This window comes from Merops nubicus, unplaced genomic scaffold (genome assembly GCF_000691845.1).
Source record: "Merops nubicus isolate BGI_N331 unplaced genomic scaffold, ASM69184v1 scaffold8061, whole genome shotgun sequence".
NCBI classification, from domain to species: domain Eukaryota; kingdom Metazoa; phylum Chordata; class Aves; order Coraciiformes; family Meropidae; genus Merops; species Merops nubicus.
In genome coordinates this window covers 1910-25431 of record NW_008588938.1, presented here as the reverse complement: position 1 = coordinate 25431, position 23522 = coordinate 1910, and the positions used below count along the sequence as shown (strand labels likewise).

The following is a 23522-nucleotide window of genomic DNA, read 5'->3' as shown; positions in this document are numbered from 1 at the left end:
AAGAACAGGGAGAGCAGCAGGAATAGGGAAGCAATCATGCCCCTGGACTTGGATGGACTGGTGAGATCACAGTTTTGGGTGCCACAGAATTAGAAAGACATTGAGGTGCTGGAGAGGGCCTAGAGAAGGACAACAAAGCTGGTGAGGGGTCTAAGAAACACATCTTATGACAAGCAGCTGAGGGAACCAGGACTATTTAGTCTGGAGGAGACTGAGGGGAGACCTTATTGCTCTCTACAACTCCCTGAAAGGAGGTTGTAGTGAGGTGGGTGCTGGTCTCTTCTCCCAAGTAACTAGAGACAGGACTAGAGGAAATGGGCTCAAGTTGCACCAGGGGAAGTTTAGATTGAGTATTACCAAGAACTTCTTCACTAAAAGAGTGATGAGGCACTGGAACAGGCTGCTCAGGCAAGTGGTGGAGTCACTATCCCTGGAGGTATTTAAAAAACGTGTAGACGTGGCACTTCAGGGCGTGGTTTAGTTGTCATGGTAGTGTTGGGCTGACAGCCTGATGATCTTAGAGGTCTTTTTCAACCTTAATGATTCAATGATTCTATGATTCTAGACCAGGCAGAAACCATGGGAACAAAATAACTAGGAATGTCCTCAAAGACAGCATTAGAATACCTATGCACTTGATGTTGATAGCAGTTTGTATCATTCAGCTGCTGCAAGCAAGGTAGTCAAGGAATCCTGTGGGCACGAGCCTCTTTTGTAAACCACCATACCTTCCGGAGGAGTTCCCGTATCTTTTCAGCATCCTTGGCAGCATAGATGTGCCACAATGCTCCAGGTTTCTCTCTTCCTTCATGGATCCGCTGCTTTGTTACATCATCAGCATCTCCCTCATCAATTGTTTTCAGAACCTCTGAAAGGTGAATCCACATAAAAGTGGCATGATTACAAAGCTGCTCATTTTTGATATAGAGAAGAGGAAGGACCATTCTGAGCTGCTAAAGCCAGCCACACTGACACTGCAACTGCCTCACTATACAGTGTCCTTTCTAAGCACATCAAGCTACTGTACAAAATTCAGGAATTGTATCAATTGACAGCTCTCCACAAAAGTCAGTCATTAATTCAAACTGAACTAACTACAATTATTCAAACACAAGGAGAAGAGTAACTTATCACCCTTTCTCCTCCTTTCTTCTAATTTCTAGCAAGATTCTGCTGATTCAACAGTTGGGAACCAATGAGCATTACTGCATTTTTAAATACATGCTGCAGATGTAGCAAACTGCCTTGTATATTCGGGTTATATATCATAGATATGACAAGCTTAAACAATAAAAGGTACAATCTTCTTTCTCACACATGTGACTGATTTTTAATGGACAGAAAACAGCTTTCCTCAAACATTACCATCATCATGGGTTCCTTCCCCAATGGGAATCCCAACGTACACCATGACATTAACAGCATCAGACACATCCAAGTGCAGGTTTGTGGTACCAACTCGTCTGTCTTCTGCAGTAATTAAGCCTATAGTAAAGTGCAAAATAAAATCAAATTCTATTTAAGCTCTTCTCTACAGAAATAACCTGCCTGAAAGATTTTTCTAGAATTCTAACTTTATACAGTAATGGGAGCAGAAAACAACATCAAAGGGCAGCTGAAGTAATGTTCATGTCATGTGTGGCCTAAGTAAAGAGCTGGCCAATCACCATTATTTTTATTTTGCAGGAGATAGAAGTAGAAATATAGTTCACTCAAGTCAGAGAAAACGAGCATTCCAGAAATCAGGCCTGAACTTGTCTCTCTGACAATTTTGTTTCCCTGAGGGTCATTTATACAGTCTGTAGTAGGAAAGTTAGCTTTATAATATGAAGTTAGTAGGCATTCTTTGGCACTGCTTTCCTTTGCTTGGAGGTACAGGAGAAACTCAGAATGCAGTAACTGGCATAAGCATCATGCTGTGTGCAGCAAATCACTGGACAATTGCAGGTATAAGCTTCCAGCAGTTTATTTTCTCATACTCAGCTGTAAAATCCACATAATCAGTTGAATTCACAGCAGTTATTGTTCAGCTCATCATTAACAATTCACATGACAAAGCTTCTCATCAATCTTTTGTGTCCTCAGGTTGAGTTGTTACTGCAGCTATGTCGATAATTGGAATGCAGAACCCTCAAAAGCCTGCACCCCTGTCTCATCAATATTCAAGGAGAACTACAGGAGTTACATCAGGGTAAACTTGCTTCCACATGCTTGCTTTGCAAGATGGCTGCAACTTTTTCCTTATCAATGTCCCTTGATGTTTTTTCAGTATATGCAAAGGGCAACTACTTTAAATGTTATTTATGCTTCTTTGAAGTTGTGAAAGTACATAGTCCCAAATCAATCTGTTATTTAAAAGTATGCTGGAACTTGTAAGAATAATTTGCTTTAAATTATAAGTCTCCAAAACCTGGTTTTGGCCATGCATAACCTCAACATCACTACATTCAGGAACTGAAATAATGCAAGTTGATAGGACGTGCACTGATTGTTCATATATCCTCCACACTTTGCTGCCCTGACAATCATTTGAAAGTTTAATGTTTCATAGCCCCATGCAGACTATATGTTCAAAGGCTTCCTCCATTTGTATGCTATTTACCTACTGTATAATGACAACCTTAATAGGGCACAACTATTAAATTCAGGTAGCTGAACACAGTAACAGTTTTGTCTTGAATGTTGTCTGTAGTCTGTGTTATTAATCAGGGATTAAGAAGATCGCAGAATTTCTGGTCAGAAACAAACACACAAAGCAAAGTGCCCAGAAGCTGTCTAATTTTTGTCTCAAATGTATCAACTGGTCTCAAAAATATACCAACTTCTCCTTGAACCCTGTATCAGTATTACCCTTATTATATGTATTAAATAAAAGTTGTTTGCAAACTTATTATATGTACATCCCTTGGAAAACACAGGGCAAAAAAGGGCACATCTGACAGAGAGGACTAGCATAGGAATAGATGCCAGGACAATTAAAAAAGTGACTAAGTGCTCTAGGATGAGCACTGAATTTTGGTTCATGCTGCAGCCTTGCATCTGCTCTAAGTTTAATAACAAGTATAATACAGGAGGCCATCCAGAGGGACCCTGACAGGCTTGAGAGGTGAGCCCATGCCAATCTCATGAAGTTCAACAAGGCCAAGTGCAAGCTCCTGCACCTGGGTCAAGGCAACCCCAAGGAAAAATAAAGGGTGGATGGAGTACAGATTGAGAGAAGTCCTGAGCAGAAAGTCGAGGGTACTGGTTGATGAAAAGCTCAACAGGAGCCAGCAATGTGCATGTACAGTCCAGAAAGCCCCAGTCATATCCTGAGCAGCATCAAAAGCAGCATGGCCAGCAGGTCAAGGGACACAATTCTCCTCCTCTGCTCTCACAAGACCTCTGTCAGAGGTCACGAGACCTCTTGTGCTCAGCTCCAACACAAGATGGACATGGATCTGTTTGAGCAGGTCCAGAGGAGGGCCACGAAGATAATTGTGGTGTAGAGGTACAGAACCCCTCTGCTGTGAGGACAGACTGAGAGCTGGGGCTGTTCAGCCTGCACAAAAGGCGGCCTCAGGAAGACCTCACTGCAGCCTTCCAGTATCTGAAGGGGGCCTACAAGAAAGCAGGGGAGGGACTTTTTACAAGAGCTTGTAGTGATGAGCAGAAATGGCTTCAAACTGGAAGAGGGGAAGATTCAGATTAGAAATTAGGAAGTTCTTCACTCTGAGAAAGGTGAGACACTGGAACAGGTTGCCCAGGGAAGCTGTGGATGCTCCATCACTGGATGTGTTCAAGACCAGGTTGCATGGGGCTTTGAGTAACCTGGTCTAGTGGGAGGCGTCCCTGGCCACAGCAGGGGATTGGACTAAATGATCTTTAAGGTCTCTTCCAACCCAAATCATTCTATGATTCTACAGTTACAAAAATTAGTATTTACAGAACTATTCTCACATACCATAGGCATTGTACATTTTGGGACCCAAATCAGGACGGACAAAGTAGCTTGGCAGCCGAGAAGCCAAATTCAGTCTGCCATCCCTCTTGGTGTATTCAGGAAGAGGAAGATTCTCCATTAAGTCCTCAAACCTAGGGAATGAAAAAAGAACAAAGGCATGTTTTCCTCCTGTAGTGCCTACAGCAGTCCTGTAGGCATTGATAGTAAGGTTTACTTACCTTGTAGGCATCATATCTCTAAAGTCCTCTCCTGGAGGCCAATCCTTTAACTTTAGTACCATTGGCTGACCATCATCTGACCTGAGCCGTTCTGCAAGAAACAAATGATGATTTCCTTCATGTATTGTCTTTTTACTACAGCTGATTACCTCATTTAAGCTGTAAGTCTTCTGTTCCTGGACCTCTTACACTGCACAGCAAAACAGATACCTATTTTAACAGGGGCTTCCAAGCATTATAGTATGAGCAAACAACAGTTTAACAATCAGATATATGTAACTAACAACAGCAGAAGTTTGACAGACCTTGCACAACTGCTAGAATAGCTTTTATCCAACTTTCAAAACAAGCCTTTCCAAAACAATCTGCCTTACTACTTTTACCAAAGTCTAAAAACGTTTTGTATTTCATTTCAAGAGGAGTGGTGCTTCTATAAAATGAAAGTTATTGGTTCATGCTCTGAAGTCAACCCTAATCTTAGTATAAAGCAAGAAACCATGGTACCACACTCAAAAACCTAAATGGCAGGTGGCTACTGAGAAACACAGCCTTGCTTTTTAAATTATTTGCTGGAGGCACTCAAATTACCAGGGTGCCAAACTCAGACATTTGCTCTTTGATTCAAGAGCTGTGTGCAGGTCCTGACTGGTAACAGAGGAAGCTGATGGCACAGGAAGGTGTTAAGGACGCCACAGTGGATGTACAATCTGACAGCACTGGATCACATCAACTGCTGCTTTGCCTTGGATGTTACAATGGCTCAGAGAAGATATCTGGAAGTGGTATGTGGAGCAGCTTAGAAACTACAGCATATTTAGAGAGAAACAAAGTTCACCCTCCTACTTGATTCTTCACAACTCTACATGAAGTCATGAGCTGGAAAACAGGGTGTCCAGCAGCCTGACATGTTTACATCCCCCCCTTCCCCAGAAAGTAACATCCTTCACCACTTCCTACCTTACCAAGGTTTGTCACACAAACAAAAAACAATGGACCTGACTCAGACCCAGCAGAGCTGCTGAGAGCATCAAAGGAAAAAGCATATCTTAGAAACCAGGACCTGGAGACCTATGAATTACATCTGTCTTTTATACCATCAGGCTACAGAAGACAGCTTTAATTGGCAATATAAGATAAGATTTTATTAAAAGGAATTAAGAACTGCAGCTACGTAAACCAAAGCAATTGATTTAAAGAAAACATTTTGATGAGCTATGATTTTAGAGACTCAAGTGAATTAAAAAGCTCAAGGACTTGAATTTAAAGATGTTTCAGAATTTCCTGCAGTCAGGATTTTCAACTTAGCAAGGACCTTCCTTCCAAACAAGGAGAAGAAGCTTGTAGGAAGGCCATTCAAAAAGGACAAGGTGAAGAGCTGGAGGAAAACATATGGATCTGACAAGTTACATGACACTGGTCAAAACCCAGAAAACATCTGGTCAGCAAAGAAAAGCTGGTCTAAGAAGGATCAAACCAATAACTTAGACCTGCCAAAAGTCCACTCAGAACTCAAAGACATTAAAAGTAAATAGCACAAGATTAAAATTAACTAAAATAAGGTATTGTATGGAAAAATTAAGGAATTATTTCAGTACCACCTCAAAATTCAGTGGCGATTCTACATCTCTTCAATAACTTAATACAAGTGGCAAGGGGGAATGACCAGCCATGTATCTGAGAAATATAAAATTCATGTAATGCAGAGAAGTCAGGGTCATCATATAATTTGCTAACAGTTTTCATATGAGACAGTGTGTGAAATCTCTGGACTAGTAGCAAATAACACTCTTCTAAAATGGAGATTATGTATGGCTGAAAAACACTAAATAAAATGTGTTTAAAAGTAATTAGCAAAAGTGATTGGGTTTTTCAACCTAGATCACTAACATTTCTCATACAGATTGTGTAAAAGCACTGTCTAAATGAAAGGCAGCAGCTGGTTTTGCTGAAAGGAGCATATCTGTCTGGGGACAAACTACAAATAAACTTTCTCAAAGATAACTTGACCTATACAAATTTACTATTTTCAAGAATGACCCTAGCACAAAAGTGAAGAGTTTGTTAAGTTTCCCCATTACCATTAATATACAGATATACCATCTATTTCTGAGTAATAACAGAGACAGTAGGAAATTTAACAGCACAAAATAAAAGATTCTGTACTTGGAACCATACAAAACCAAGTCAAAAGCTGTGAGTTCTTTTCCTTCCCTAGGGAAGGGAATATTCTTGGTCTACAAATCTATCATTTAGTTTGCTGTGGAACAAACCTTCCATTAAGTCATCCAATAGTTCACTGTTTCAGCTATGTGCACATAATAAATACAGAAAATGTTATATACACAGCACTAACATCAGCAACATTGCAACGAACCATTACAACTCTAACATCTGTAAACATAAGACCACTCTGATCTAGATAGATACAATCTAAACTAGAATACTCTGCTTTTGGGAAGCCCTTTCATCTGACCAGTCATATCCCCAGCAATTTTAACTGGTTAGCTTCCACATCCACACTTGATAGGTTTTTTCAAAGAAATACTCAAGCTTTAAATAATGTGTTATCACATGAGGTACGCATAGAGCTTTGCTATTCATAATACATATAACCTTGTATTTGTACTTGCAGATGATTTACTATTAAAATAATTTGCAATCAATTTTACTTAATTGATGTATTCCACCAGCTCTGAGTTTTAGCATCAAAAGCTTCAGTCTCTTTTAGCTCTGGAGGTTCCCTTCAGTTTTACAATAAAAGTTGAGGTTGGAAGGAGAGAAAGGATTGTCAGATTACTTACTGTCTTAATGAAGGTAACTCATGATTAATTTCAGTGAGGAAAGTTAAAAAAAAACCCAAGTAGTTTTCCATTAGATGTATCATCTTTTGACACAGCAAAGTTATACACACCAACACCCCATAGTACAGATGAAGTTTTCTTTGGGCGACCCTGCCCTAATCGCCACCAGTAAAGTATTTTCTAGGGTGCACTACATCTAAGGAGCAATGGCTTCTCTGGATGAGACTGAAAGCTGTTTGGAGAGATTTTTTTGTTGTTGCGTTTGGGGTTTTTTGTTTTTTTTTTTTTTTTTTAGAAAAATAGGTGGAAAAGGAGGAGTTGAAGGCAGCAAGACAGACTGCTCGGTTAAACTAGTCAGCCACAGATATTACTTACTAGATATTATCTCAAAGCCATCCCAGAAGTCACGCACTTTCACGTCTGAAATTATGGCACAGTTCCTGCAGTTCACCAAATCTACATCTTGATCTCCAAATTCCAGGCTGAAAGCTTCTGGCTTCCAAAGCTCTGACTTCAACTTCTTATGGACACCAGATACCAGCACGGGCTGAGAATACAAAGATGAATGCTTACTCCACCATAACCAAATTTCTTACACATGCAGCCAAACTTTCTTAAGAGCTGAGACTCCTGGCTACCACCATACCAAGACACCACAAATCTATTTTCATCCATGTCTGGTTTTTGTGCATCAAACAAATAACCAGAGTCAAGGCAAACTTCAGTTCCAGGCCATATGCAGTTGCCTTAGAAGTGGAATTGTATTAGACTTGCCAAGGCAGGTGTGTTAGCTCTACATAGCAAGGTGCTGGCAGCAGCGGTGGGCTCTGTGAGATGAGGCTGGGACTTGCCCTGTGCTGGACACAGATGGAACCATCTGGCTCCAACAGACCCATTGCTGGCCAAAGCTGATCCCATAATTGACACTGCTGGCATCTCTGTGATTATAAGAAGAGTAAAAAAATTGTGCCATAGCTGATGGGGGGTGGGGGTGAAAGGGAGGGAGGGGAAAAGGAACAAGTCTGCAGACACCAAGGTCAGTGAAGGAGGAAGGAAAGGAGGTACTCCAGAGATTCCCTTGCAGCCAGTCAAAAAGACCACGGTGAAAGCAGGTTGCCCCCCTACAGCCTGTGGTGGACTGGAGTGGAGCAGATATCCACACTGCAGCCCCTGAAGGACCCCACGCTGCAGCAGAGGGAGATGCTCTGAAGGACCCTACAGCCCATGGAAAGCTCAGGCTGGAGCAGGCTCCTGGCAGGAGCTGCAGCCCTTAGAGAGAAGCCCATGCAGGAGCAAGTTTTCTGGGAGAAACTGTGGTCCACTGGGTACCTATGCTGGAGCAGTCTGCTCCTGAAAGACTGCAGCCCATCGAGGGGGCCCATGCTGGAGCAGTTCATGAAGGATTCTACCCTGTAGAAGGGACTCCACACTGGAGCAGCAGAGGAGTGTTATGAACTGACCGCAATCCCCATTACTCTCCATCCCCCCCGCTGCTCTGCGGGGTGAGGAGATGGAAGAGTTGGGGATGAAGGAGTAAAGTGGAGCCTTTAGGAAGAAGGAGAGGAGTAAGGTGTTTTCAGTTTTGTCTTTGTTCCTCATCATCCTACTCTACTTTTAATTGTCAGCAAGTTAACTTCTCCACAAGATTTATCTGCTTTGCTGGTGTCGGCAATCACCAAGCGATCACCCTGTCTTTATCTTGACCCACACAATTTCCCATCTTATCTTCTCCCCCTGTCCTGTTGAGAAGGGGGAGTAAGAGAGTTGCATGGGTAGGTGTCTGTAAGCCAGCCAAGGTCAATCCATCTGTAAAAATACAGTAGGTGTCAAGTCCCACCATGTCTCCTTTTTTAAGCACAAATTCTACCATTAGAAACAGCATTTGTAGTAAAGCCCTTCCTATGAAATTTTTTATATTCTGGTATGATTTTTAAGAACTACTTCACTCTTTAGATATAATCATGGGTCATGATTAATTTCTTAGTACCAAATCAAGTTCTGGAGAAGTGGCTGCTCACTTGCAAAAGAGGTTTTAAGATGTTCGGGCTAACCCTGTAGACATTTGATTGGCCTCTCCCAGTAAGTGCTTAAGGCAGTTGCTAAACTAACAATAGGAGAAGGTATACCAGTCAATTCTCCCAACACTGCCCAAGAGCTTGTCAGGTCCTCTCTCCCTGCAATCTCTAGCGTTACCAGACTTTAGAGAAAAGGAAAAGAGGGTATTAAGTGAACTTGCACATGGTGTATCCCACCTGAAGAATTCTAGGTTTAGTAAATGCTACTTACGTTCACATAACAGTTCAAATGTTTATACAAGTCCAGATGAATCCCAAGCTGTGCTCTATACTGAAGGTGCATCTTTTAATTCGCATGAAGAGCTCAGTACAGTCCAGAGGAACACAGGTGCCCCTAGATGTTCTAGTGGTATCAGTGCTTTAGCCAAAAGATACCTACAGAGCTACAGACAAGCAGCTCCACAACTGTGTTGCTTAAAGATACTCCAGTAACTAACCACTGCTACGCCTGGATTGCCCAATAGCCTCTTAACAGGACCAGTACCCATTTTAGTCCTTAAGTGAGAACTATTAACTCAAAAGTGGAAGGAAAACCCCAACTTTGGGGATAACAGAAATGGCCTTAGTTTCCAAATAGAATGCAACATAGCCCTTAAGTTCTGGAAAGTAGCTATGAAACCTCAACTCCAGAAGAGCAAGGTTTAAGAAAAAGAGGCTGTTACTCTACTGTCAACTTTGGAGAAAAAAACAAAACAAAACATGAAAACAAAAAGAAAAAACTTCAAACAAAACCCCCCCAAACAAGAACAAATAAAATACCACAGAAACACCTGGGTTGGAAGGGACCACCCTTATTAAAAAAAGCCCACTTTCTTCTGTTCAGGTTGAACTTCCTGGCTTTTAATTTGTGCCCACTGCCTCCTGTCCTGCCAGAGTACTGCTGAGAAGAGTCTGACTCCCTCTTCCTCGTTCCACCCCATCAGGTATGTATACACATTCATAAGATTTCCTCCCCACACTCTCCCAAGTCTTCTCTTGTCTAAGATGAACAGTCCAAGCTCTCTCAGTCTCTTCACGTGAACAATGCTCCTGTCTCTTAATCATGTTGCCCTTCACTGGACTTTCTGCAGTAAGTCCACATATTTCTTGTACTGGGATCCCAGAACAGGATACAGTACTCCAGGTGTGGCCTCCACCCGTTCCGAGTAGAGGGGAAGGATCCCCCCTCTGGCCTGCTGACAATGCTCTTCCTAATGCAGCCCAGGATGCTGTTGCCTTTGTAGTGAGGACACGTTCTTGGCTCACAGTCACCCCCTCATCCACTGGGACCCCAAGGTCCTTCCAGACCAAACTACTTTCCAGCTGGCTGTCCCCCAGTACATACTGCTGTAGGGTATTATTCCTCCTGAGGTGCACGACTTTATACTTTCCCTTGCTGAACACCACAAGATTCCTCTCAGTCCAGTTCTCTAGCCAGTCCAGGTCCCTCTGAATAGCAGCACATTCATCTGGTGTATCAGTCATTCCTCCCAGCTCTGTATTGTCTGCAGACCCATGAGGGGTGTATGACCTCTGTCCCATCCAGGTCATTAATGAGGATGTTAAATAGTACTCAATCCAATACTGGTCCCCTAGGCTGCACCACTAGTGCCTGCGATCACAATCCTTTGAGCACAGCATTTCTGTCAGTTTTAAATCCAACATACCATCCACTTATCTAATCTGTACTTCATGAGTTTATCTGATGTCATTATGAGAGCATCAAAAGCCGTATTAAAGTTAAGACACAAAGCATCCAGTGCTCTCCCCTCATCCAACAAACCATTCATGTCATCACAGAAGGCTATGAGCCAAGTTAAGCATGATTCAACCAGCATTCCTGAGCCCCTCTTCTCTTCAGGACCATATGCATGGGTTTCTTCCAAGCAGATACCTGAAAAGATGGAATTCTGCTCTCCTGAAACCCAGGCTTGCGATCTGGTCTTTTTGCTTTGCTAACTCCTCTCCAGATCTTGAGCTGAACCCCACAATCTTGACAGTGACCACAGCTAAAGCTGCCCCTTCCCTTCACACATCTACAACCAGTTCTTTCTTTTGTGTAAGCATAAACTTCAGCAGTGTGCCCTTCCCTAGATGGCTCCTGGATTGACCATGCCAGGACGTTGTCATCAATGTGCTGCAGAAAACTTCAGGAGTGCTTGTGACCTGTTGTGACTCCTCCAGCAGGTATCGAGATGGCCCCATGAGGCCCCGGAAATGTGAACAAAGGGCTTCCTCCAGTTATCTGAAGGCCTTACCACTTCCTCTTCATGGGGCTGGTTGTAGCAGACACTCGCCCCAATGCTGCCCACACTAGTCTGTTGGCTAATCCAGCCCCATAACCTCCCAAATGACTCGGCTCTTCCTACGCAACGTCACGCATTCCAGTTGCTCCCTCACAAAACATCTAGGCTTCCTCCTCACCTCCCATGCCTGTCCCTCCTGCACAGGCTGTACCTGTCCCCTGCCACACTACAGCTGCGTGAGCCGTCCCGCCACCTCTCCACCATGAGTGAGACACAGCCATGCAAGTGCACAGCAATTCCTCCTGCTGGTTCCTCGTGCTACGCGTGTTAGTGTACAGGCACTTCAGAAAGACACCAAGTCATGATGATCTCCCAGAAACTATATGAGAGTTTTCCTCATAATACTGTGATGTACACAGTTCCTTACTTAGGTGTGTATGCTTGAGGCAGACATCTCTCACCTCTGTTTTCTTGAGGATGAGATTTCTCCTGTTCACATCACCCTGCATTGTTTGCTTTCCAGCCCAATCAGCCAACTTCTTTCTTGACCACTGATAATGCTTCTCCCCTCCCTTACTATTCCTGGCTTCTAGCTCTCCTAATCAGGTTGGCCAATCTGTTGTAAGGACACTTTTGCCCCACTTAGATGGATCCTGGCACTTGCAAGCAGTCTTCAGTCCTCAAAGAGCTTCCCATGAGGACAGAACTCAAAACCCTGTGGTCAAAACCAGCTATGCAATCAATGCTTGGCATGCAGGATGGTCCACCCCCTAGCCCCTCACCATAACAATCAAGAAAAATACCCAGACCCCATGGCCTTGAAGAGTAGCCCCAGAGCTATACGGTCACTCTTGACACCGTCCAGGTCTCTCCGATAGTATTGTTTGTGCCAATATAGAAGAGCAGCAGAGGCTAAATGAGACAGACAAGCCTTGATAGTCTTTCCATTATGTCCCTGATGTGAGGCCCTCACAAGCAGCAAAGCTTCCTAAGGTGACAGAGCAGATACACTGATCCCAAACTGAAATATATTCCATGATCCCAGAAGGAACTGTGAACATTAAGGCAATGAAAAGGTTTTAATCGTATTCTGCAAAAACCTAGGGATGATGGATGAGGAGTAAAATAACAGTACCCTTCACAGGACGGGTATGAGCTGCTGCCAGGGAGACATTAAGCTGATGGATAAACTAGTCATCCTCAATCCAGGAAAATAATGCCAAATTTCAACCCCTGCTATATTCACTGGACTACTTAAACATAACAATGGGGGCAGGGTGGAGTGGGGTATGTGTGGAAATCTGTTTAATCTAGCAGAACCTTTCCAGATATTAAGCAGAGAATTTCTCATGGAAGTAAAGGTCCTCTCGAGTGAAGAACACAGCTACGGTTGCAAGATAAAATGATAGCAGACTTTGTTGGTAGACATTTCCTGCCAGATCTGCTCTCACACTACAGGCAGAAAAAAGTCAAAACCTCCATCACCACCCAACACCTTCAGTATCTCAAAAAAAGAGAAAGACTAGTATGAAAATTCATAAATCAACAGGTTTCTATAAGGATGATAATCCTGACAGTATCCTTGCATGAGCAACAACCATGTTCAGGAGAGCAAAGTGCTCTTGAAGAAAAGCTTCAGAAATAATCCTATGGTCTCATAGTGAATTCTGGTATAAAGCAGTTTAGCTTGTTTCTGACAATTTCTAAGACAAAGTACTCAACAAGTGCCATTTGTTATACAGACATTAAGGGAAAGAAAATTTATCTTTTAACAATTTGGGATGCTACTATAGCTAAGATCTTCATATGGCTCAGATCTAGTGTCCAGAGTGCATTATTTATTGTGCTGGGGAGGGCAGCCAAGAGTTTTTTTCCAACTAACCTTTTCCAGCCCATGAAATGGGAATGGAATCAGTGTTCTTTGTGTTCACTTTTAAAGATGCAGCTGGAATGTACAAGATATGACAGAGCACAGTTTTTTGAGAGAACCTCTGCTTGAAGAAATTCTATTTAGAGAAGCCCTGTCAAGACAGTGACATCTGCTTGGATTACCTGTTCTCTCTCGTGCAGGAAAGAGAGAGGTTCATTTAGATTGCTTTCTACATTTCAGCAGAAAACTCAAGTGAGTGCAACACCACTGTAAAATCCTTGAATGAGCAAGGAAAACGTTTGTTGCTATAAAAGGGGAACTTTAAATGATAAAGTTATCCAAAAGCATCATGGACATCTTGGGGTGAAACCTAAAACAGAGGTTCACATGAGCATGACATTTGTAGCCAGAGCCTCAGAGTGTGCACATACATAGAAGGCTATGCACACTACAAGCTACATATCTGACAGAGGACTGGTAATCACAGAGCAGTGGGCTTGGAAGGCACCTCTGGAGATCACAGAGTCCAAGTTCCATGCTACAGCAGGGTCAGTCAGAGCAGGTTGCACAGGATTGCATGACTCCACAACCTCTCTAGGCAGCCTGTTCCAGGGCTCTGTGACCCTCAAAAGAAAGAAGTTTGTCCTCATGTTCAGATGGAACTTCCTGAGTTTCGGGTTTGTGCCCATTGCCCCCTGTCCTGTTGCTGGGCACCACCGAAAAAAAGTCTGGCCCCATCCTCTTGACAACTGCCCTTTAGATACTGACAAGCATTGATAAGATCCTGTCAGTCTTCTCTTTTTCAGGCTAAACAAACCTAAGTCACATCTTCACTCCATAAGGAGTCTCTCAGGATTCACTAAGGGTCCAGAACCCCACAGCCACATGCGGCGCCTCACACCTAGTGACTAACCTCTCTCCCCTGCAGAGAAACTGACACACGTCTTTTGATACTCTTGCCAAAACAGCTGGGATCCTCCTCAGGGAGACAGTATTATTTGCTGGCAGGGAGGCTTGAGGAAATCATGTGAGTAGAGTGCCCAGAAGCTAAGGAGCTCTTTGTCAAGTCAGTCAGATGACTGACACCAGAGAACTGCAGAATAATGGTCTGAGATCTTTCATAAATCAGAAAGACCTAACAGGTTCAAAAAACCAAAAGAGACCCCCTATGCATTCAAAAAAAAATGAGGACAAGAAGGTAGCTGTAATTATGAGGAAAGCTGACAATTCCAGCAGCAAACTAAGTTTCTAGACACACGAGCGCGTGCTGCACAGTAGCCTCTCCACCTATTAGGAGCTGGCGAAGGGAGCCAGCAACAGGACCTGGTAGCTCTGGCTGGTGCCACAGTCTTCTCTGCAGTTCTCATGGCTATGTAGTAGTTAGGCTTGTGCCAAGCAGACTCAGAACGTGCAGTCCCATGAGACACACTACATGCAGTGGAACAGCACTCTCTGTGGCAGGAAAGGACTCCGAGTGCCAAAAGAGAAACATACAGGCTGATCTGTTCCTCTGCCACATGTCAGCGTTGTGCATATCTTATGAGCACAAGTAAGCATGGAGTGTGAATGCCAACAGCATTAGCACAGTAACAGCAGAACAGCTGAGAACATGGATGTCTCCAGAAAAGATGAGGAGGGACATAACAGTCTAGTGCCAATGGTCTCGACTGAGTAGTCACTGCAGGTAACGGTGTCAGAGGCAGCTGCAGAACCCAGTGCCAAGAACAGTTTAAACAGGGGGACTTCACATGCTATTAGAGTTCTCTGCAGCAGCAGTTACTCACCCTGTTTTAAAGATTCAGCTTGTCTGACTAGGTCAATTTTAATGGCTCTCTGGAGAAGTCTGAAGCTGTAGTACTATGGATTGAGACCTGAAAAAGTGGCTATACTGGCAGCATGTTTAAGGGTCAGTCTCTTGACTGAAGGTCTAATCATTTGATGGACCCTCAAGACAATCCAGGAGAGCACTCAATACACAAGATGTTGAGTTCAAAACAATACTTGGATTCAACAGAGGCTGTAGGCTCAGGATGAGACACTGCATCAAGTACACCTAAAATTCCAGTAGAAATTACTGTGTGCAGCAGTTCCATTCTTCAACATACTGTAGCTAGAAGCAATGGACCTCTCCCTGAGGCTACCATGGATGGGGTAGATACCAGGATGTATGCAGGAAATCACAGTAGATCCACTAGTGGTCTGTAGTAGAGCAGGTTCAGCACAAACCACACCACAGTCAAACACTCTCATACTGGTAAGCTGGGAAAAGTTTAATATACAAGAGCACATGGGCTTGAGTCAGTACAGCATGGAGGGGACAGGTACACTGTGTCCCCTGTTCCTAGTGTTACAGTTGAAATAATATTCACTGAAGAGCAACTGGCCAAAGTTTGAATGGACTTGTCAATAACCAAGATACAGGTTAAAATTCCATGATACTTATAAACAGTATGGGTTAGTAATTTGTCATCACCCACCTGGCCTTGTTTCCAGCACTCCCTGAAGATCTTCCAGTTGTTTTTGTTGCTAGGATCATGAAGGCAAAGGAGTCTACCATCACACAGCCAAGAGTGGGAAGTGTGTGGATCCAACACATTTAAGCCCATTACCATCTCCTTCACCTCTCGCTGTGTCTCAGCTACATTACTAGCTCGTTTTGCTGCATCAGACGTCTTCTTATTTTCCACCACAGAGGCAATGATATGGTCTAAGAAGTTAGGCAGGCTAGCTTTACCCTTGGCCCCCTACAAGATGTAAATCCAGACTTAAGTTTAGTCTTGCAACAGTGTACATATTAATGCCTATCTGTTCTCATTCAGATTTTAGTCAAGGCCATCTTGCTATCAGAAAAACCTGCAACAGGTAACAAATCAGCTTAGAGACAGGCATATATCCAGTAAGAACAGAAATAGCTATGGCCCTGATTTATAATAGCAAAACTTAAATAACCTGCTACAGGCTATCTAGAAAAATATTACAGCAAACATTCATGGAATAGAAAACTTGAGCATCTAAACTCTTCTACGTTAATGGTAAAAATGATTCACATTTTTCTTAATTTCATTAATATCTCAACTCTATTTTCCCATTTTCCTCATTCTATCACTAAGAAAGTGAATTCTACCCTCCCTGACACAGATGAGCTGACAAATATGAGAACATTAAGTAAACACTGACAGAGAAGAGAAAGTGCTTCCAGCCTCCCTGGTTGTGGCACCCATCCTCCTCAAGGAACATTTGAAATTCCTTAATGAATGTTTAAAATTGGAAAGTAATGACACAATCTTAAAATCGTGTTTTTATCTTAAAAGACAAAACAAAACAACCACAAACCAAACTATAGTCCTTGCCTACAGAAAGTTACTCCAGACACTGAATATATTTCAGATATTCAATAGAAGATAAACACTAACTGGATCACTATTCATAAGACATATGTGGGAGGGGGTAGGGGTGTGATACATTTCTGGCAGCAAAGAGCTTCTCATTCTAGCAAAAAAACCCAACACACGCACTCCCCCTCATATCAAAAAAACCCCAGACACACACAGGGACTGGAAACTGAGTGACCAGTAACAGTGAAAAACTCTTATTGGAAAACTTTTACCATTTTCTTTACAACAGAAATTCAATAGACAGAAAACGTATCATACACAGACCTATCAATCTAAAACATAGCACTATTCATAAATGAAGATATTAGTTCAGTAAAAAATATTCATGAAATTATAGAAAAGCCTGGGTTAGAAGAAAGACCTATAGATCATTTTGCATAACTCTTAAAATCTGGTTGTTATCCTGGGCTGTGTCAAGCCCCACCTTAGCTTCTCAGGGACAAAGATCACATCCCCTTCCTGCGCAGCCTATTCCACTGCTTGAATGTTAAGTGAGAATTTTTTCTTATATCCATATAAAATTTCCCCTGAAGCAACTTGTGTCCACTGCCTCTTGTCCTGTTACCATGCCCACCTGTGAAAGATGTGCCTCCATATTCTCTACAACTGTTCTTCCAGGTGTGTGTGGCCTAAAAAGTGCTGAGTGAAGTAACCACATTCCTGGATGTGCTCCAGCTGTATGCTCCCTGGTGCAGCCCAGGAGCTTTGCCTTTGCAGTTGCAAGGGGTGCAGCACTGACTCATGTTCAGCTTGCTGTTCTCCAGAACTCTGGGCAACATCCCTGCTAGTCAGACCCCAGCCTGTACAGATGCTTGGGATTATGTTAGTCTTCCACAACCTGTCTTACACAAGTAAGACTAGATCATAACATCATCTGCATACGATGGTCTTAAAAATACACCTTTATGCTGACCCTCTAGAGGGCCATGGCATAGATTAGTCTTGTTTATTACACTGAATGCTAACTACTCTTCACAACAGAATCTCAATGCTCCAGAAACACCAAGATAATTCTCTTCATGAGCAGCAGTCTATTATAACCCTCTATCTGATCAACACAACTGTTGTTTCACAAGTATGTTTTTGTGTTCAGCTGGCAGGCTGGACCAGAGTTCTCCACAAACACCAATAGAAAGGTCCTCTCAAGGCTTGATTGAGGGAATTACTAGCTTTAAAACAGGTCATCACAATTCCTTCCCCTGTACTCAGTGATGAGAAGGGGCAGGGGACAGAAGTATTATTGGATTCAATTTCCTGTAGCAGTGAAATTTTCCCACACAGCTGTACAGCTCCCTTTACCAAAACCAAACAACAGGAGCTATTAAGGTTCCATCCCTCCAGCCTGACACAGAGGGAAAAAGAAAAAATAATTCTCCTATGAGACAAGCCATTTCATCTTCTTCCTCATTCTACCTGCCTCAGTATTCTCCAAGAAGTGCTAAGTCTTGATAAACTTCACAGAATCTATCCTTCTCTTAAACTACATGCTTTTAACCATTCCAAGTATCAGATTTATTCAGATTTTCTTTTAAGGTTATTTCCTCAACAACAGATTAAGAGAAACACAGTATCCTTATTCCAAAACAGGCAACTAAAAGGGCAACTACAACAAATTCCTAAATTCGTATTCTATCTTTTAAACACCTTTCAAGTATGCATAAGTTTTTTTTAAGGAAATCGTTTGCTGACAGGTTTTTGGCTTTTTCTGGGGTATGCTCTTGCAGCATTTTTAAAGACGTGGAATTCAAAGTTAACTTTCATAGGGATGCTGATTATCTACTAAACAAATTTGAACACTATATTTAATTCACTTTCTTGGTGTCTTGCAAGGAATAGCTTCGCCCCAGCAGGATTAAACCCAAGCACAAACTATCAGCATCAAAATTCCCTACAGTTTTGTGGGGAGATGAGTTTCGGTGAGATATTCCATGTTTCAACATTTTAAGAATAAGATACTACAAAAACATATAGATGAAAACTCTTAAATTATCATTAAATTCTTCCCTAGAACAGGTATCATTGAAGGAATCAAAAATCATTTACCGTAGAAGCTGCAGAAAAGACTGGAGGAAAGGGGATTCCCGTGTCTAACGGGACTTGAGGAAGCTTTCCTGGCCCTGTGTGTAGTAGATCTCTGAGGCTGGAGCCTTCAGCTTTGTTGCTAGATGTCACTGGGCCCAACAAGAGACTATTAAACAGCTTTGGGGTTAGTGGAGAAACCTTCGCACTGGGGTTGAAGGAATCCAATCCAAAGGGTGAATGGGATTCTTTATTAAGCACTGACCTCAGTGATCCTGAATCTGTAAGACAAATATCACCATGGGGAGGAGAGAAGAAAAGAAAAAAGGCAAAGTTCAAATGAGCACAGAGTTCTTTGAAATTACTTGCTGTTGCATTAAATCGGGTATTAACAGAATCTTGTGGTAAGGGTAAATTTTATTTGGAACAGTGAATGAGACATCTCAAAGAGAATCAAAGACAGCGTATACTTCAGATAAATTTTACCCTTCATATGCTGTTACGGTTTTGAATTGCACAGTAGTTCTGATTTGAAAGTGTCAGATGAACAAGGAACTACAACTTTGTACTAGGTTCAATTAAGAACCATTTCCTTAACCTTCTGAATTAATGTTTCAATATGAAATATTTCAAATATTAACTGTAATCAAGGTATTACAGTGACTAAGCCCTGCAAAAGTAGTGAAAGAGTCATGAACATTTAACACTGCCATACAAAGGGGCTCCTGCTAGACATACAAACAGGAATAAACACTGTGTCAGTCATGCCACCCCTGACAACTGCGAGGTGTATTCTCTAAACCTTTATTTCATACTGAGAATCACACTCAAACCCTTGAGTATTAAGGAAGTTCTACGCTTTCATCCGACCTTCCACGTGTAATCTATTCTCCCAGTTCTTTGGAAATGCACTCTTAGAGCACACAAACCAGCTTTATTTATTTCAATAGCAACAAACTGACAAAGCTGTATCTGAAATTAATTACCATCATTTTACATGGAGATACCAGCTGCTTAGTACTTAGAAGATAAACAAAAACTGGCACTGAAAGAAACTAGAAGTGACAAGACAGTATTTTTCTCTTCAGCTGTTATCATCGCCTTTCCAGCTCTGCATATCCCTAAGCCTGTAAAAGAAAACTGGTTGTAAGAAGTAAAAGGAAGCAAAATGAGCATATTCTTCTCTGTTTGGGCAAGGCACTCTCACGAAGAATAGCAACCAAGCACTACATTATTATTTATCTTTTCATTCCAACCCCAGAGCACATGTCTTCCACTCACCTTTTGTTTCTTCTTTTGCTTTTTGTGTTGCTAGATCTGCGAGCCAGTGTAAGGCTGAGGATGGAGCTGCATCTGGACAAAGGGGTCTGGTAGTCTTCATGTCACCAGTGTTATTGCTTGGTGATGGGTCTGGTTTTGCAGATTCTTCTATCCTACTATCAGCTGCTTCAGATTTTGGAACAGTGTCCATTTCTAGTTGCGTCCCTGCTGCTGTCCCTGCCCCAGTGGAAAACGTGCTCTCATTTCCAGAGACTGGCGCACTAGGATTTGCAGTCGGAAGCTAAAACAAAAACATAAACAGCTGCTAAATGTTGAATAAAGGGAAGAGTTCAAGTTGGGAGACATTTTAGTTATCCAGTGCATTAGGTTTTGTGTGCTTCAGGTACACGATAGAGATCCTTTATGCTTATGTAACAGCAGAGTACAAACTTCTCCAAGTACATTAGACCTTGTAGTCTAGGGATTGGTTTTTGGTTTTTTTTTTTTTTTTTCCCCACAGGACTACTTGTGGGAACAGTAATGGAACTGCTCTAGATTCAGCACGAGCATTCAGGAACAAAATAAATGCACATGTTGCAAGCTACTCATAGTGGGGTTTGTTTTAAGATATGGTATCAACACAAATTACTTCCTACCCAACTCCTACATAAGTATAAGTTACAAGTATTAGCCCAGATATGCACTTGGTAAGTAACAGCTGCAGCACACATCCCCAGAAAGCATCCCAGAAGATTTTCACTGAACTAAAACACTCAGAATACACATGGAGAAAATAAAGCTCGTGTTTCACAATAGATTAGTTTAAAGGATCTAACTTTTTAAAGATCTTAAAAATGTCATGTCAAAGCCAGTAATTTCAGCCTGAAATGGCATACCTGTGACATTCCGTTAGTGACGGCCGGTCTCAGCACGGATTTGCTCTGCCGGCTAATGCACGGACAGTTGGCTTTGATACCCCACTTGCCTCGTGCTGCATGAACCATGTCTCCAATATTGTAAAGAGCTGGAAATAAAGTGAAAATCTTATTAAGTCACATGTAAAGAACTCTAAAAACAAGGCCTTAACTATAATATGTAATCAGAGGGTGTTACTTTGTTGTTGTTGGAGGTTTTTTTTGTTTGTTTGTTTTGGTTTTTTGTTTGTTTGTTTGTTTCTTTTTGTTTGTTTTTTCTAAATATTACTGCTAAGTATAATTTAGATCACACGCTACAAGACATTTGTCTCCAAATAGTGTGGAGAACTCTGCTAACACTGGAGCTTTGTGATGTCACCAAGAGGCTGTCAAGCCTGGCAAAATCCTACAGATTATCATCCGCTCCTACCCAGGTAAGGTCCAATGATACTGCAACGAGGCAACTTTGAATCATTGAAATAAACCATATATCCCTTGGAGCAACATTAAAAGGATCGAGAACACAGGTGGCATTCTCTTCTATTCTCCCAATAAGAGAAGGAGGTAACAAATGGAATGCCTGGCTCCATGTCTCGTTTTGGCTTCTATGATCACGAATCTATCTTTGAGAAGCCACGTCTCTTGGGAGCTGATGGGATTCACCTGCCTAAGCAGGGCAAAACAGTCTCTGCCAGCAAGCTGGCCAGATTTGTACAGACAGCTTTGAACTAGATTTAGTGGGGGAAGGGAATGGGTGATTTGAGCAACAGAGAAGAGCCAGGGGCTGCTGATGTATTAGGAACCAACAGGAAAACACCTATTAAACACCTCAAAATGTTACAAGGTTGACAGCCAACCTGAAGCGTCTCTCTACACCAGTAAATGCAGCATGGGTAAGAAGCACAGTGATCTTTCAGCTCCTCCTGCAACTAGAAAGCTACAATCTAATCACTACCCCTGAACTGTGATGAGACGAATCGCACAGCTGGAGTTCTGCAGGGTTGCTCTCTATGTAGAGCAGATTGCCTTCAAAGAGCTGTCTTTGAAACCCAGTGATGAACAGGTTGAGAGCTTATGGGTAAAAATTATGGGCCGAATCAATGAAGGAAACCTCACTGTTGGTGCTTATTACATGCTGCCCGACCAAGGGAAGCCTGCTGAGAAAGTGTTCTTTCTTTAACTACAGGAACCATCATGCTGCTCACAGGCTCTGGTCCTGAGGGGGAAATTCAATTATCTTGACACCTGCTGGAAAAGCAGCACAGCAAGCTCTAAGCAGTCAAGGAGGCTTTTGGAGTGCCTTGAGGATAATTCCTTGGGAGACAGACAGCCTGACCAGAGAAGCATTACTGGACCTGTTGCTCACCAGCACTGAAGAACTAATCAGAGGCATCAAGATTAGTGGCAGCCTGAGCTGCAGTGACTGTGCCCTGATGCAATTCACCGTCGCCAGGCACATGGGCCAGGTGAAGCATAGAGCCAGAATGCTGAATTTTAGTAGAGCAAACTTTCAGTTGCTTAAGGAATTACTGTATTGGATCCTCTGGGGAATGGCCCTCAGGGACAAAGGAGCTGAACAGAGCTTGCAGCCCTTTAAGAACTTCTTTTTCTTCTTAAGAGTGCATGAGCTCTCAACTCTCATGTGTAAAAAAAAAAAAAAAATCAGTCTAGGAAGCTAGGAGAACAGCACAAGCCAGTAAGGACCTCCTGGTCAAACAAAAATGTGTGAAGGAAGTGCACAGGCAGTAGAACCAGCAACATGTATCCTGAAAATACAGTAGCTTCATCTGGATGTGGAGGGATAAGATCTGGAAACTAAGGCATAGTCAGAGCTGAATTTGGCAAGAGATGCAAAGAATAATAAGGACTTCAACAGGTACTGTGCCCAGAAAAGCAAGATTAAAGAACACGTGTACCTCCATCCCACTCAATAAGACAGCAGAGCTGGTGACAGCTGACATGGAGAAAGCTGAGGTACGCAACAATTTCCACCTCCCCCTCACTCAATGTTATCCTCTCTTCCCACCTCTGTCAAGCCCTGAACATCAAGGCAGGGACTGGGGGAACAAAGTTCCTCCCACTGTAGGAGACTCATAGAATATCTCAACTTGCAAGGTACCCATCATCAAATCTATCTCCCCGCTCCTCACATGATCACCTAACACTAGGACACACGACAGAGTGTTGCCCAGATGATCCTTGAATGCTGATGGTCTTGGTGCCATAACCATTCCCCTGGAGAATGTGACCAACCATCCTCTCAGTGAAGAACTTATTCCTCATGTCCAGTCTGAACTTCCCAGTGCAGCTTCATTCCACTTGGTTGCTCAGAATCGAGACAAAATTTGGAATTTTTCCTTTCAGGTTTCAGGCATTACCTGTACCAGGAATGATCTGTGTCGGCATAAGATTCTCCGGTTCATGAGACTGACCCTTTGCACACTTCAGCCATGAGAAGACTTCCTCATCAATCTCCTCTGTCTCTGGAATAAAGATCAAAAAAGTAAAAATTTTGTACCAAGGTCACTAAACCTTTACAATACAGAGTATTTCTGCATCAGTACTGTTTCTCTAGAATCTTTAAAGTACAAGAGATTAACCTGGTGATCTCGGAAATAAACTATACAGACCATTAGAACAGGATCTACTGCAACTTCTTTATCTTTTCAGATTATGAAATTATCACAGTCCTTCCCCCTTCATCTTTAATAGCTTATTTCCAATCACATAAAAATCTTGGCTTGTAACCACAATTTTTAAATATCATACTCTTGTTCACATTATGCTTTCCTAAGTTACAGA

At 42.4% G+C, this 23522-nt stretch overlaps 1 protein-coding gene across 1 annotated transcript in view; it reads right to left on the bottom strand.

Moving 5' to 3' along the window:
* Positions 1 to 23203, bottom strand: part of LOC103781690 (lysine-specific demethylase 3B-like) — a gene marked incomplete at its 5' end in the record, with an annotated part of 27916 nt that extends 4713 nt beyond the window's left edge. The window contains 10 exons of the mRNA XM_008949411.1: positions 729 to 868; positions 1366 to 1485; positions 3944 to 4074; positions 4162 to 4252; positions 7338 to 7509; positions 15610 to 15876; positions 18571 to 18827; positions 19828 to 20107; positions 20703 to 20830; positions 23099 to 23203. Coding sequence (XP_008947659.1) covers positions 729 to 868; positions 1366 to 1485; positions 3944 to 4074; positions 4162 to 4252; positions 7338 to 7509; positions 15610 to 15876; positions 18571 to 18827; positions 19828 to 20107; positions 20703 to 20830; positions 23099 to 23203 — 1691 coding nt within the window. The remainder of the gene's footprint in view (positions 1 to 728; positions 869 to 1365; positions 1486 to 3943; positions 4075 to 4161; positions 4253 to 7337; positions 7510 to 15609; positions 15877 to 18570; positions 18828 to 19827; positions 20108 to 20702; positions 20831 to 23098) is intronic.
* Between the last annotated feature and the right edge of the window lie 319 nt (positions 23204 to 23522).